The 14,833-nt window shown below is 41.9% G+C and overlaps 1 protein-coding gene across 1 annotated transcript in view; it reads right to left on the bottom strand.

Moving 5' to 3' along the window:
- The window catches only part of grk6 (G protein-coupled receptor kinase 6), a 56,801-nt gene that overhangs the window by 27,094 nt on the left and 14,874 nt on the right, over positions 1–14,833 (bottom strand). Inside the window, exon 3 of the mRNA XM_031750294.2 lies at positions 4,194–4,306. Coding sequence (XP_031606154.2) covers positions 4,194–4,306 — 113 coding nt within the window. The remainder of the gene's footprint in view (positions 1–4,193; positions 4,307–14,833) is intronic.

The following is a 14,833-nucleotide window of genomic DNA, read 5'->3' as shown; positions in this document are numbered from 1 at the left end:
ATGCTTCAAACCCTCATTTGTTATGATTTGCACAGAGATTCATGGTCTCTACAGAGTGAACCCTAAAAACACTGATTATCCTCTGACTTTACCATATCACCAGCAGGTGGTTTCAGGTCAGATTTTAAGATTTTGGATTGGTTCAAACTGTCGACAGATATTGCACTGACTGGTGTTTAACTACTGAAAAGATTTCCCCAGAAGATAAACCCAAATTACAGTGGAAATCATCAAATATTACACAACAAGCTGGTGAAAGTTTTCAGTGAAATGGATTGTCATAAAATTCAGCTGCAGACATTCGTAGTCCTCAGGGGATGAACCCTCAACACAAAACCACATGCATCGGTTTTGGACCCTATAAAACTGAAATATCTTGAGTATAATCACATGGACTGGACTTTTGTAAACAGATCCCGAGAGGATAATCACAGATGACAGTGATGAATTACTGATATTTAACACACAGGGACATCTAGAAATCTGTGGTCTCCAGAGGATGATCCCTCAATTCTTTAAACTTCAAAACAACTTCCTGATGCTGTTTTGTACTCCTTTTCATCTTCTGAGTGGTTCAAACTGAAATATCTCCAGTACAATTTGGTAGATTAATATTCAATTTGTATGCATATCCCCAGAGGATAAACATAGATGACAGTGATGAAGTAATACACAGAGACACCAAGAAATTCATGGTTCCCAGAAAGTCCTCGTTCAAAAAAAAATGGCAATCATCAACAAATTCATGACTAAAATACCTGAACATCAGGATTCCCAGCTAAGCCCTTGATTCAGACCTTCCCCCGGACAGCCTGAACCTGGTTCTTTAAACTGAGTCTGGTCCCTGAAGTTGTGAGGACTACTCTGAATGTGCTCACAAAGCAGAAATGTCCTCACTGTAATGGTTTTAGATACAGAAACACACTGTGTGACCTCATCTGCCACAGTGAACGAGTCATAACTCGCTCCGCTCATTTCAGGAATGCTTCCCTCACGCTTTGTTTCATTCCCACCGGAGTGTGTGTGTGACAGGGATGCAGCATGGGGGGTAGGAAAGAGCGACTGAGTGACGCAGTTTGTTCCCAGAAGTCAAGAGTTCCTGTATTTCATTAAACAGATATTAAACCCTACTTCCTCCTCCTCGTCTTCAAGTGCTCCGTTCGGGCATTCAGGGTAATTAAACTCGCCAATCAGCTTTTTAAAGGGTCAGTTCACCCGAAGTCTGAAAAAAGAACATTTTCCCACAGCTCAGCGCTGGTCCGCTTGGACAGTTAGGGCAAATCTGCATTTATTCTGGGCGACTCAAATCCTGAAAAAACTGTTTATGTATCACAGCAGAAAAAAGCATAAATAGGCCACTTTACCATGCTCTGTTACTGTGTGTTACTTCCTGCTGTAAACTGAGAGCAGCATTTAGCAGATAAAGAGCTAACTTTCTTTATTAATGTGAGTCGGGGGAGGCCAAAAATCAGCTAAAAGTGAGTGAATATTGGACTTGTAGTGCTATAATCACAAACTTTAAATGTCAGTTTGTTTCCTGTTAAAGGCCTGCTGTATATTCCACCTCATTTCCTGTCATATATCGGGTGCTTGTATTAAAGCTACTAAATAACGATGTTACACGTGGTCCAGCTTAGAGAACAGTACAGAAATTACTGCCTACTGTTCAATCAGGTCTCTAACGTCGTTCCCTAACAGCATCAATGATTAAAATGACCCTGGATTTCTTACAGGAGCGCCTCCTCCACACTCCTCACACAGCCCTAAAACACAGAACTGAACAATGAGGTCTTAAAACTGCCTGAAGCACATCTAAACAACACATTAATCTAACTGATTAATTACACGCTGTGGTTAAATGTCAGATCCTTACTGATACTATCAGCTTCTTACTGATACTGATAAGTGTGCTAACTCACTCAGTTACCCTCTTTCACTCCTGTTCCAGTCATACTGACCTCTCAGAGCTTAAAGCAAACACACATTAATAAACAGCTGTCTCACAGTTTTGCTGCCACACACACCCTCAGATGATACCTTCAGTCTGTATTATGTGTTTAAACTCAAAAACATTTTTCTTGCCCTTCAGAGTTGAAAGGAAAAAATTTTACATATTTGGGAATCACAGTGACAAAAACCCCATAAAACCCTTTTCAAAGAAAATGTGAGTGCATTGCTGAACCAAGTGAAGCGGTCCCTCACCCACTGGACACCACTCTCTATGTCTCTGGTAGGACGTATCAATTCAATTAAAATGACCATTCTACCCAAATTTTTATACCTTTTCCAGGCCCTACCCATTTTCATTCCCAATACTTTTTTTCAATGAGCTGGACTCTGTCATCTCATCTTATCTAAGGGTAAATGCCCAAGCCTTAATAAGATGCATCTTCAAAAATCTAAAAGTGAGGGTGGGTTTGCACTTCCCAACTTTCGTTTTTACTATTGGGCTGCTAACATGCGATGTTTGCTGTTCTGATATTTTTACCACAATCGGAGTGGTTGTCCTGACTGGGTGACTATGGAATTGCATAGTGACAACAGTATATCCTTACCAGCTGCACTTTGTTCTCCACTCTCATCCTCTTCATTCAACTCCATCCCCAACCTTGTAGTGGTGCACTCATTAAAAATATGGGGCCAGTTTAGGAAATACTTTAAACTCTGTGACTTCTCCCTTCTCAGCCCCATTACATCTAACCATCTCTTTAAACCTTCTATCCAGGACGGTGTGTTTGTGGAGTGGCACAGAAGTGGAATAACTTGCTTTAAGGACCTATTCATAGCCAACAAACTAGCATCATTTGAACAACTTGCTAATAAATATAGTCTTCCACCATCACACTTTTTCAGATACTTGCAAGTCAGGCACTTTATTTGTTCCCAGACTTCAGGCTCGAGCCCTCCACCAGAGCCTACACTATTAGAAACTATCCTACAACTCAATCCAACCAATAGAGGGATGATTTCCTTGCCTTACAATAAAATGTTAAATTTGACACATACCTCTTCATCCAAGCTCAAGACACTGTGGGAAGAAGACTTAAACATGACAATCTCTGACGAAACAAGGGCCTCTATACTCAAACATGTCAACACAACATCATTATGTGCCCGCCACTGTTTAATCCAGTTCAAAGTGGTGCATAGAGCCCATTTCTCAAAATCCAGACTATCCCGTATCTATCCTGAAATCACTCCATATTGTGACACATGCAAAACTGCTGAACCCTCACTGATCCACATGTACTGGTCTTGTCCCAGTCTCGTTCAGTTCTGGTCAGACGTTTTTCAAACCCTGTCCAGGATTCTCAGTGTGACGCTGGCCCCTGGCCCCCTTCTTGCTCTGTTTGGCATCAGCGGGACTGAGGTGCTTCTATCGGTCTCTAAAAAACAGGCATTATCATTGTGTTCCCTGTTGGCCAGGAGGGCAATCCTACTGAGGTGGCGGGACGCTGCCCCTCCCACTCACAGTGGTTATATGACCTCATGGCGTGTCTAAAACTGGAAAAGATAAGACGCTCACTTCAGAACTCTACTGGGAAATTTCGAAGCATGTGGGGACCCTTCCTTGATGCTTTTCAAAATCTATAAGAATTTTTCAGCAAACTCTCTTATGTCAGGTGTGGAAATACAGTGTGCAGGTCTAGGGCAGTGACCTGGGTGGGAATGAATGGGATTATTTTGCAGGGATTATGTTACTGTGGGATATATCATACATATGTTTATATTTTTCTTTCTTTCTTCTATTTCCCTTTTTTCTTTTTTTTCCTTTTATTTCACAGCTGAAGATACATTTCTGAACTCATTTCAAAGCCTAAATGCACGACTTAACCTGAATGTACAGATCATTTGTAACCCTTCTCTTTTCCTTCTGTTTATATGTATAATATATATGTTGATGTTTATGTGTATAAAAGGAAAACCTCTTAATAAAACGACATTGTTTAAAAAAAACACATTTTTCTAATAATTCAGTTTAATCGTGTCTGTAACGTCTGTTCCTCTCTGCTGTCAGCTGACCTCTCTGTGTCTGATTGGTCACGCTGTTTTCACGTTAATGCGTACATGGGTAGGCTGATAAACCCTGGGCTGACCTACAGGACAGTCTGAACCCTGCAGAGAAAGATGCTGAGGCTGGAGACACACGAGCACACAAAGAGAAGAGGTGAGACGAAGATGACTCGGCTTACCACGGCGTCCAGGAACTTGACGCAGCGCTTCAGCTCGGGTCGAGTCTCGCAGAACTGCCTGAAGAGCAGCCGTCCGATTGGCTGCCGCTCACAGAGGCTGCTGTAGTCCTTCTCTGCAGAGACACGGGGGCAAGCGAGGTCATCGTTACACAGATCTGAATCAAACCGCCGGCACTGTTTTACAGGAGGCCTGCCTACACTGATGGAAGAAGGAATTCTCACATACTTCATTTATCTGGACAAAAACGTCTGTGAATGCTTTCAGGTTAAGCCCATTACACACTGAGCGTGCTGCGAAAAAGCAACACAAGATTTTTCAGATGCAAACTTATTACGTAACATAAAGGCCTTTATGCAGAAAATTCGTCCTCAAAGCGAGCACACTTGTTGTCTGATTGATCAGATCTGTTTATCGAATCTGAAAAATCGAGCTTCATCCAGCAAAGTCATGTGGTGTAAAAGGCTGGAATGAGAATAGGTGAGTCCAAAGAATATTTTTAATGCAGGAACGATTTACATGATTTAACATGTTTGGTGTGTAAAGGTCTTTGAGGCGCCTGAAGGACACAGCGATGAGTTTAACTTTGGTGCTTTTTAACATCTTTTTCCATCATTTTTAATCCTCAGAGCTTCACAAGCTCAGGAAGCAACTTTCAGAGCTCTGTTAAAAACTGCAACCAGATCAATCTAACACCCACTCAGAAGGTCACAATCTAAACACAAACTGTGGGGTTTTTTCTATAACAAACCTCAAGCTTCCAATTAAATCAGACCCTCACAGTAAGTACAAAGTTGCACGCGACCTTAACCACGCCCTATAGTCTGTGACTATTTACAACATAGAAAATTCATCAGATGAAATTTGCTTTTGACACAGTTTTTCTTTCCCAACCGTTTTTACTTCCTTTTAAATAAAAGCTTACTTTTTAAATGGTAAATGGCCTGTATTTGTATAGCGCTTTACACATCCAGTCATCCACGCACACATTCACACACTGGTGATGGCAAGCTACATTGTAGCCACAGCCACCCTGGGGCGCACTGACAGAGGTGACACTGGCGCCACCGGGCCCTCTGACCACCACCAGTAGGCAACGGGTGAAGTGTCTTGCCCAAGGACACAACGACTGAGACTGTCCAAGCCGAGGCTCGAACCGGCAACCTTCCCATTACAAGACGAGCTCCCAACTCTTGAGCCACGATCGCCCACGATCGCTTATTTATAACATAAATAATAAAGTTCCTGCAAGCAAAACTGCAGGTTTATGCAAATAAGCTGGTATTTGATTATTCCATGGATCAGTGTTGCTCTCTGTTATGCTGTGAGCCTCCAGCCTGACCACACCGAGGTAAAGTAGATGCTATGATGCAAGGTAAACAGGTTCAGTTTAGTCTTACTGAGCACTCACAGAGCTTTCACACTACAGGCCACCTTCACCCATTCACATAAACATGGATGCAGAGCCTTATTCTATTAAGTGTTTCATCTAAGACACGCTGATTGATGCAGTTTGGACACTTTGAAATGTGGCTTCCTCCCGACCACCTGAACTTTGTTCAGACAGAAATGTGGACAGTGTTCAGAGAATCGGGTCAGGATGTCGTCAGAAGCCATTTTTCATTACTGAGCTACATCCCTGTAGTTTTATCGAGTTAACTTGCACGAGAGGTTTATTTCAGAGTTTCTCTTATAAAAAATCAACAGAAACGGTGTTCTTATTTATTTTAGATTTTGATAGGCCTGTTTAGGTTAAATTCAGATGCTTGTTGTTTCTGATGTACTGGATTATTAGAGCGCTCTCGAAAAACAAAGTGATATGGACGCTTATTTCTCCATGTAGAGAACGGAGGTTATAAAATGTTTTCTGAGGAAGGAAACATGCTCAGCACATTTGTGAGGCAGGAACTGTTGTGAAAGACTGAATGTAAATACTAAAAAGGCAGCACGCTTTTTTGTTATAGGAGCAGGCCTCCCTCAGTGAACGGTCCAAACTGTAGATCCTGTGAATGACGGAGGATTAAACCTTTCTCTGACTTGCTGAAGTGTTACATGGATCAGTCTGAGCTATTCACTCTTTTCCTCGTCTCTCACGCCGACCTCCCCGATCTTCAGTGAGTCACATTTGTTTGTGCGTGAAGCTTCCTGAGTTGTTTTGCATCTGTACGAGTCACAGATGCAAATCCATGTTTCCTTGTTAGCGTTTCTATTTTTTTCCTCAAACACAGCTGGACAGATGAACTGAAACGACCCCAGATATCAATCTAAAACCTCCTCATGCGAGTATGTTTTTGTTTTTGGAGTACATGTAACTGTCATTAAAACAGCAGCACAGCCTCGAACAGCTCACGTAAACAGAAATCACAATGTTTAGAAATGATTCTTTTCTGGTTCCACAGTGAATATGGAATAAAAGATATGATAACCTAAAACTTTGACTCTTTGAACTGTAACCATTCAGCAACTGACACCAAAATCAAATCATTACAAATGTACAGAATCCCTGTCGGGTCTCTCTGTGCCCAAACAGTGGCCCAGTTCAACTAATTCCTTAACCCAGTGCATCACACACCGACTTCAACAGCCGAGGTACAGCAGGGTGTCATCTGCATATATAATAATAAACGTTGTTAGATTTCAGCCTCTTCTCATCCCCAGGCTGTCAACATCATTTGTCAGTGAGCGTTGTTACTGCTGTGAAGGGTTTTAATCCAAACTACTGTCTTACTCTAAACCTGAGTCGATTTTATCTGACAGAGGCGTCGTATCACTTTACGATGAGACAGGGTTGTAGATTTAATAGCCAAGTTGCACCAACAGACTGAAGTTTCATTCATAAAACCATCTCGCAGGAGTAAAAAGATGCTGTTTGCTTTGTGGGTGATGTAATCCGTATCATCCTTTTGTCTCCCTGCCTGGCTCAGTAGATGAACATAACTTGGGTGGAGCGCCCCTTTGATTGTTACTCTGCTGAGTCATTTCCTTTTGATGACCCACTGACTGATGGTTACTGATGCCTTGTTCCATCAGGTTCTCCTCTGTTTTATCCTGCTTTGAGATTTTCTGCTCTAGTTGTCTCTGCTCTGCCCTTTGTCCCCCTCTCCTCTACTCTAATGATCTCTTCTCTCTCTGATGTTCTACTTAAGTCCCGCTGCAGAGAGAACAGAGAAGCTAAGTGTGCGGCAAAGGGAATAAATCTGTGGACGACAACGGACACCAAAGAGAGAAAGACGAGAAAAAAGCCGTTCCAAGTCTTCATATCTAAAAACCCACTGTTTTCTTTACAAAAGGGCCATAAATTTACTTCATTACAGTTCATAAAGTTACTTAGGCAGTATCAGATGCTTGCTTCTCATTTATGAAATACGACATCTCAAAGTTCTGGGAATTCTCAGAATAATCATTATCTCATTATGGCTGATTACGGACGTTTTGAGACATGATAGGAGCTATGATATACATGAATGCAGATCCAGGGCTGTAGAGAACATGCTGTGCATTAACACACAGAAAACAAAGAGGCCTCTGTCGGGTCTCCTGTTGGCTTCGAAGGCCCTGCAGTGAAAGTGGGTTTCAATCCAGATAACAGAGTGCCTCCATCACTTTATACAGCGTCACACTGATATTAAGTGCACCAGTTTGTCCTAGAATGAGCTGAACAACTATCAATAACCATGCCAAAACATCCAACAGGAGGACAGGTCAGCAGAAAAAGTCAGAGTTACTGTTGCCTTCCTTTCAAAGCAGCTTGGTAGGAAAATCCAAGCAGATTAGCAGCGTCTGAAATACTCAAACCAACTCGTCTTCAAAGTCAGTAAAATCTTCCTCATTCTGGTGCTCAGACTGAACTTCAGCAGGTCATCTTGAGCTGCCACCGTGTGATAGGATGTCTGTGTTAATGACCAGTTGAACAAGTGGATGGTGAGTGTATATATTGTTGGATGTATTTGGTAAAAAGCAGTAAACCTGTGCAGCAGCACAATGTCTGCACAATAAAAACTATTATTTTCATTAAATCCTGCTTAACCCCTGATTATGAATGTCTATGTATCTTAGATATTAGCACTTACATCGAAAAGTGCTGGTTGTGCAAGTTGTGCAAAGTGCTTTGAGTGCTCAGATGGAGTAGAAAAGTGCTATATAAGAACCAGTCCAGTTACCATACTGTATTTTATTGCCCTGGAAGTTGCTGCATGATTATAGCATCACCACCCTGACGAAGCAGCCGGCTCCCTCTTCCTCTCTCTGGGTTGCTCAGTTCTATTTAAACCATAAACATATTCCTATGATTCAGCAGCTGAACGCTGAAACCAGTGTGGACCCACTTTACTGTAATATCATGTTACTCTAATGGCCTCTTATGAGGACTGAGGAGGAGGGGAAGGGGGAGGCGGAGGAGAAAGCATCAATCGAGACTAAAGATGCTTTCATTTGTGCAGAGGAGGACGTGTGGTGAAACTCCCTGCACGTGTTTCTCAGGTTCAGCGAACAGCAGAGTCACCGGGGCACAAACAGACAGAAAAACACGCTTTTCGCTCAGCGTTTTGCTGCATTTCAGACAAGCCTGCGAATGCACTGCCTCGACTCTGCGCACAACAAGAAAGCACATGTTTGAGAGCGGTGCAGGGTCAATCTTCAGTTTTTTGTTTTTTTAATTGGTGCTGGTGAAATGTGTTGTAACAAAAGGAGAACATCTGTAAAATCTCTGTTGTGCAACATAGAAATGGCTCACATTGCTTGCGGCGTAATTACATAACAATAAATGATGTTCGTATCAGGGGATAAGACGAAAAAGAGGCAGGGGAAGAGAAGAGAACCACCTGCTCTTCACAAACAAGGAAGCTGACAGTCTCCTGAATATCTTCCTCCCACTCGTCTTCGTTCTTCTGGTTACACTGCAAAAAAGTCTCGAGGATGAATCGTGACTTCCTTTTTCGTCTGTCAGCTCACTTTCTAATCCTCTGTTTTTACTTTCCTCCTTCTGGCCTATCAGCCCTGCAGCACTCTGCTCTCCTCTGTGGGACATCAGCATTTCAAACTGTACTATATGTGGTTTTGTGCTGAGCTTCTAGCTTCCTGTGTGTGTGTGTGAACTCATTCAAATCAAAACTTATTTGCATCGGCCCTTCCAGGGAAACAAAAGAAGCAGCAGCATCTCGAGTGTAAAATGGCTCGTCTTTATTTCTGTATATGTTCACATCAGCAGGAAGTCTTTAATTATGTTAAGTACGTATCTAAAAGAAGTGAGATGCAGTGACGATTAGGAAAATCAGTAGATGAGCTGGAAACAAAGTGGTCATGTTATTTAATAAGCTGCTGCCTCTCCTGCCACAGCCTAACCAAAGGGAACGCCACCACTTCAGATATATTCATATATTTCAAATATCGTCAGCTGTTCTATTAATAATATCTCTATATAATATTATACTCTATATGTCTGACGCCTGTTACAGCTGCTCCTTTTGTGGGGTTTTCCTCGCTCGTCGTGTTTTATGTGAAAGTGAAATGTCCAGTTTACTCTGGAAGTAGAGTGTCGCCACCGGACGATGGCCTGTAGTCCCCGAGTAGAGACTACTGGGAGCTAAAAGGAAGTCTGTTCCTGCCATCATCATGTGGAATGTGAAGTGTTTGGACAATGATGTGGAAGAGCTGAATGAGTTGATTACACACCGAGGTTACCACACTGTAACTGTCAGGAGGGGCCGTTCTGACCCTGTCCTGTAACAACAGCACGAATGCTAAAGACGTCATTTCTCAAACAAGTTGTTAACTTTCAACTGTTTTTCTCATTTTAAATCAGATTTGGCCAAATAATTATTTAAGGTTGATTTTAAAGGTTTTTATTAGTTTTATCAATGATTTAACACATATACGTTAGAATAAACTACTGAACAAAGAGTAAAAAAACACAATTACAAATGGAATTATTAAAGAAGATGAAGATGAATTGTGGGGTTAGCTGTAAAAACAGAGCTGACCTCAGAGCTGGCTACAAAAATATAAGAAACACATTTTAAATAATTACTGTAAAAGCAGAACAGTCAAAGTTTATCACCTGCCTCTGAACATCGAACCTGAAGCCGTCTCAGCTTCACCTCCTCAGCCCTGAAACACTTTTGGGTGCTGTTTTGGATTTCTCTCTTTATTTGCTCCGTTTAGTTCTCCACACTCTGGACTTCAGCTCGGCTCCCCTGCTGCTCTGCACCGGTCCTCCACCCACGCAGTCATGCACTCCCTGCTCTATATTAATGTGTATGGGGTCAAAATGACGTCCTCTGCAGCTCTAGGTATACGGGTTTTTTCTTCTTTTGATCCCACAATATTTGATGACCCACTTTAGGAAAAATCACAAAATATGAGATGATGAGAGCTCAGGGTTTAAAATGACCGCCTTGGCATTTCTAGTGTTAAACACAGTGTGAATGTATCTGTGTTCAGGAATTTTCGGCTGGACGAATGTTAATCTGGGTAAAAAGAAATGATGAAGGGTTGTCCACGCTGTGATTAGAAAATGGGGTACGGCCGAACATGTTATTGAGACAGCAATGTTTCTGAACTAGTACCTGTGGTATAAGCAGGGGTGCACATAAGTGGTCTGCAGGTGTGCATTCACTGTCAAAATAAAAGACGCGCACCAGATAAGAAGTTGCATCGGTGTTTGCGTGCATATAAAAGGCACCGTTTTTGTCCAGTGGGATTTTCACAGCATATTCTGCACCACATCTCTGTGCGTTCATCGTTTGTTTGAAGCCAGCTCACCTCCTGCAACCACTTTTCCGAGAATACGCGCTTCTTTTGCGGTTCGGACTCCTTCTGACATTTCTTTGGAGGTGGAGGAACACCAAAGTAATTGCTTAAAGGAGCTTCTTCGACATCTTTAAGAGTTCTAAACAAATGTCTGTCCTCCTCCAGAAAATCTTATGTATGCAAACGCATGTTGCAACTTCTTATCTGGTGCGCGTCTTTTATTTTGACAGTGAATGCGCACCTGCGGACCACTTATGTGCAGCCCTGGGTATAAGGTTGGGGAAACCTGCAGTCAGACTTGGATGAGTGACGAAACGTGTCACATTGAAAACGCTCCATCCTGATGAACATGATGCTCATATTCCTCACAGCTGCCGTCTGTCGTTGCTGTTGCTGAATCATGCAGAGTTTTGTTTACCAAATGGCTCAACTATTGGTGGACCAATTGTGCTTACGTGCATAAACAAAGGCCCATTTTGAGTCCGGAGACGTCTTGAATGACTATTTGAATATTCAAAAATCATGACCATCCCTACAAGCAAAATAAATATGTTTCTGTCTCTTGCACGCTCTACTCAGGCGCCACCCTTGCTTTAACCAAATTCAGTATTTCCAGTAGTGAGAACACATCTGGATCAGACTATTTCCTGATACATGTGAGCAAAGTACAACATTTAGCTCTGGACTTCATATGCTTTCATTGTCTTTTTGAACTGCAGCACAACAAATTTACTCAAGCTCCACGATCTTCCCAAAACAGTTAACAGTAACAGTAAACTTCGCCAAGAACACGACCCTCGAGGCATGCCACCAGGAGCTGGTGAATGGATGTATTAAGCAATAGAAATCCGTAAGACTTGAGCGTATGTGTATGGGGTAAATAAGTCCTTGACTTCTTCGGTGAACTTTGGTTTACCAGTAACAAACATGTACTGTACTTTAGTCCAGCTTGCCCGCCTGTCGCCACTCTGCGCCTTGAGCCAGGATAAGTTTTATAACAAGTCATCAGCCCAGCTACGCTGCTTCTTCCTCTTCTTTCTTCCTCACAATGTGTCCTATGTGTCTGACTTGCCCAGCCTGGGTACCATGGATGCACAGATACCACCAGTATCTGTGCAGCAACCATGCCTCTGTACACAAACGCACCCCCAGTAGATGAACAGGAAGTCAGCTGTAAAAATGTTCATAATGCTAATAACTCACATCACATTGATATCACATGTTGCTGCTGCTGTTAGGCAGCAACTTAAAGCAATTGCTTTTTATGCACATGACCTCGGTTATTTATTCTAATCAAACATCAAGGACTTTGAAATAAAAGCCCGTCTCTAATGCTGGACAGTGGCCTCCTGCAGCTAAGATAAATATGGGATATGGTTACTATTTAAGGAAATAAAGTCATGAGAACCAAACTGAGTAAACCACAGTTCATGCTTTGGTCACATATCTTCTGACCGTCACATCTGGACATTTCCATCCAATTTTGTGAAGCAAAAATCATAAACAAGTTGGCATAAACACAAAGCATGAGACGCACATGTGCCAGAAACTGCAGTTCCTCTGACGTCCACTTGAGGACAGCTCCAAATGTCCATCACTCTTCATAGACTCCGATGTTAAAATGTTTAACTTTAACAAGGAAACGAACATGTTTACAGTCTGATACAAGTATGGGTATTTCCCAGTCAATGACAACTTTACTGTGGGCCAAGTTTTTTAAAGACTTAAAGTTTGACAGGGACCATGTTTGAGCTTATCGTGTCTTTTGGGGCTTTTTAAATCAAATTAGTGAAACAATAATATAAGTAGGGCTGCCACAAACGATTATTTTGATAGTCGACTAGTCACTGATTATTTTTGTGATTAGTCGACTAATCAGATCATGCATCCATTGGATGTAAAACGTACAGCTTATTGCACCAGCATGCATCTGCTCTTAAATAACTATCATTAACTTACAGCTTTAAGTGTTTAAGGTATGTGCTAACTAAAATTAAAGACAAGATGATAGTTTATTAAATTTTAATGACATTTGTAGTTTGTTTGGTGGAGTTTAAAAAACTCAGCCGTCTGCTCCTTGCTATCTAAAATATAACAGGACACCGGAGTATATTCTCGAGCATCTCACACTTCTGATAATCAGATGTCTGCTTGACGTTTATTCAGCTGTGTAAAAACTAACTTTAATCTCAGCCAACCCGATTTACTCAGGAACAAATAAAATACTAAAAAAAAGCCAAACAATAACATTTTTAAGTTATCTAACTGACTTATATATCATGTTTAACCTGAGTAGCGAAAGACGGCGGTGGGTTTGAAAACGATTTGCCATGAGTCCGGTGTTCTCACCGGCTCTAGTGAGCCGTCAACCCCAGCTAGCTATCGAGCTAGTGGGTAACAGACGTCTCCGAAAACGTCGGAGCGCTTTTGAAAATATGTGATGTCTTGATAAACTGAGCAGATATTTGAGGTTTACACAGCTACATTCTCGCCTGAAAATATGTTAAACGTTTATTTTGTGACCCAGAAAGAATAATAAGAGTGATATTAAAACTAACTAGCTGCCGCCATTGTTGAAAACTGAGCAGGTCCGCGCTATGAATTCTGGGACACAGTTTCTTCTTCTTCGGGGTTTAACGGCAGCTGGCATCCTTGTACATGCAGTGCTGCCATCTTCTGTTTCAGTCCGTCATTACACTCTTAAATCCTACTACTTATTCCTGCGTCTTTTGGGATCTTACAAAGCTTCAAACGACGCGTCGACTATTAAATTAGTCGTCGACGATTTTAATAGTCGACGTAATCGTGGCAGCCCTAAATATAAGTGAGCGAAATTCTAGCCCACAGGTGTCAAACTCCAGGCCTCGAGGGCCGGTGTCCTGCAGGTTTTAGATGTATCCTTGATCCAACACAGCTGATTTAAATGGCTACATTACCTCCTCTACATGTCTTGGGGTTCTCCAGAGGCCTGGTAATGATTTGATTCAGGTGTGTTGGCCCAGGGTGAGATCTAAAACCCGCAGGTCACCGGCCTTCGAGACCTGGAGTTCGACACCTGTGTAATCTAGATGATTGTTAGCAGGCGCTAATTAGCAGATATCTTTGTCTGTGTTGCACAATTGCCCAAATATAGTCACTTCTGGGTGCAACAATCCAACATGACAGTGCAAACACTGAGGTTTCAATGATGTTACGGTGCCTACATCACTCTACTTTATGCTTTCTGAAGTAAGACCTCCATGTTCACGGGCTTCTTACCCCCAAAAATGTGAGATAAAGTCAATGGACCTGCACTTTTTTGGGCTCACTCAAAGTTCTTTACACCACAAACCACTGTCATTCATTCACACAGGACTTTATTCTTTAGAAAAAACTACTGCGTGCGAGTTTTATCTTTCTGTAATCTACATGATTATAGATAGATGCATGGCCTAACATGCATGTCTTCAGATTGAAGAGGAAACCTGAGCACCTGGAGAAAACCAGCCAGGCGTAGAGAAAAACATGCTTGCTGCTTTGACCTTTAATTTTATTTTGTAAAAGACTAAATGCAACCAATGATAAAGCACAACAACAATTATCTCTGAGTAGTAGTCTGGTCTCAGGTAGAGATCAGATCTTTTCCTGAGTGAGTCTAAATTTTATTTCTCCAACCAGTCCCCAGTTAAAATGAAAGTAATCAGTTGGTTGAAACAGTAGAAAAAAAAACAGACTGCTTCCTCTTTCTGCAAGCGCCACAGTTTCCTCTGTGGTAGTACTTGAGCAACAGTAGCGTTTTGTCTTCATACCACCCACACACTTTCAGACTCATCGCAGGTTTGACTTTTCAATGAATAGCACGCTATTAAAGTTAGTGCAGATTGTCGCTGCTTGTTGCCTGAATGTAAAAGTCATT

This window comes from Oreochromis aureus, linkage group 10 (assembly GCF_013358895.1).
Source record: "Oreochromis aureus strain Israel breed Guangdong linkage group 10, ZZ_aureus, whole genome shotgun sequence".
Classification (NCBI taxonomy): Eukaryota; Metazoa; Chordata; class Actinopteri; order Cichliformes; family Cichlidae; genus Oreochromis; species Oreochromis aureus.
Note: the sequence above shows the minus strand (reverse complement) of the source record. Positions and strands in the feature narration are given on the sequence as shown.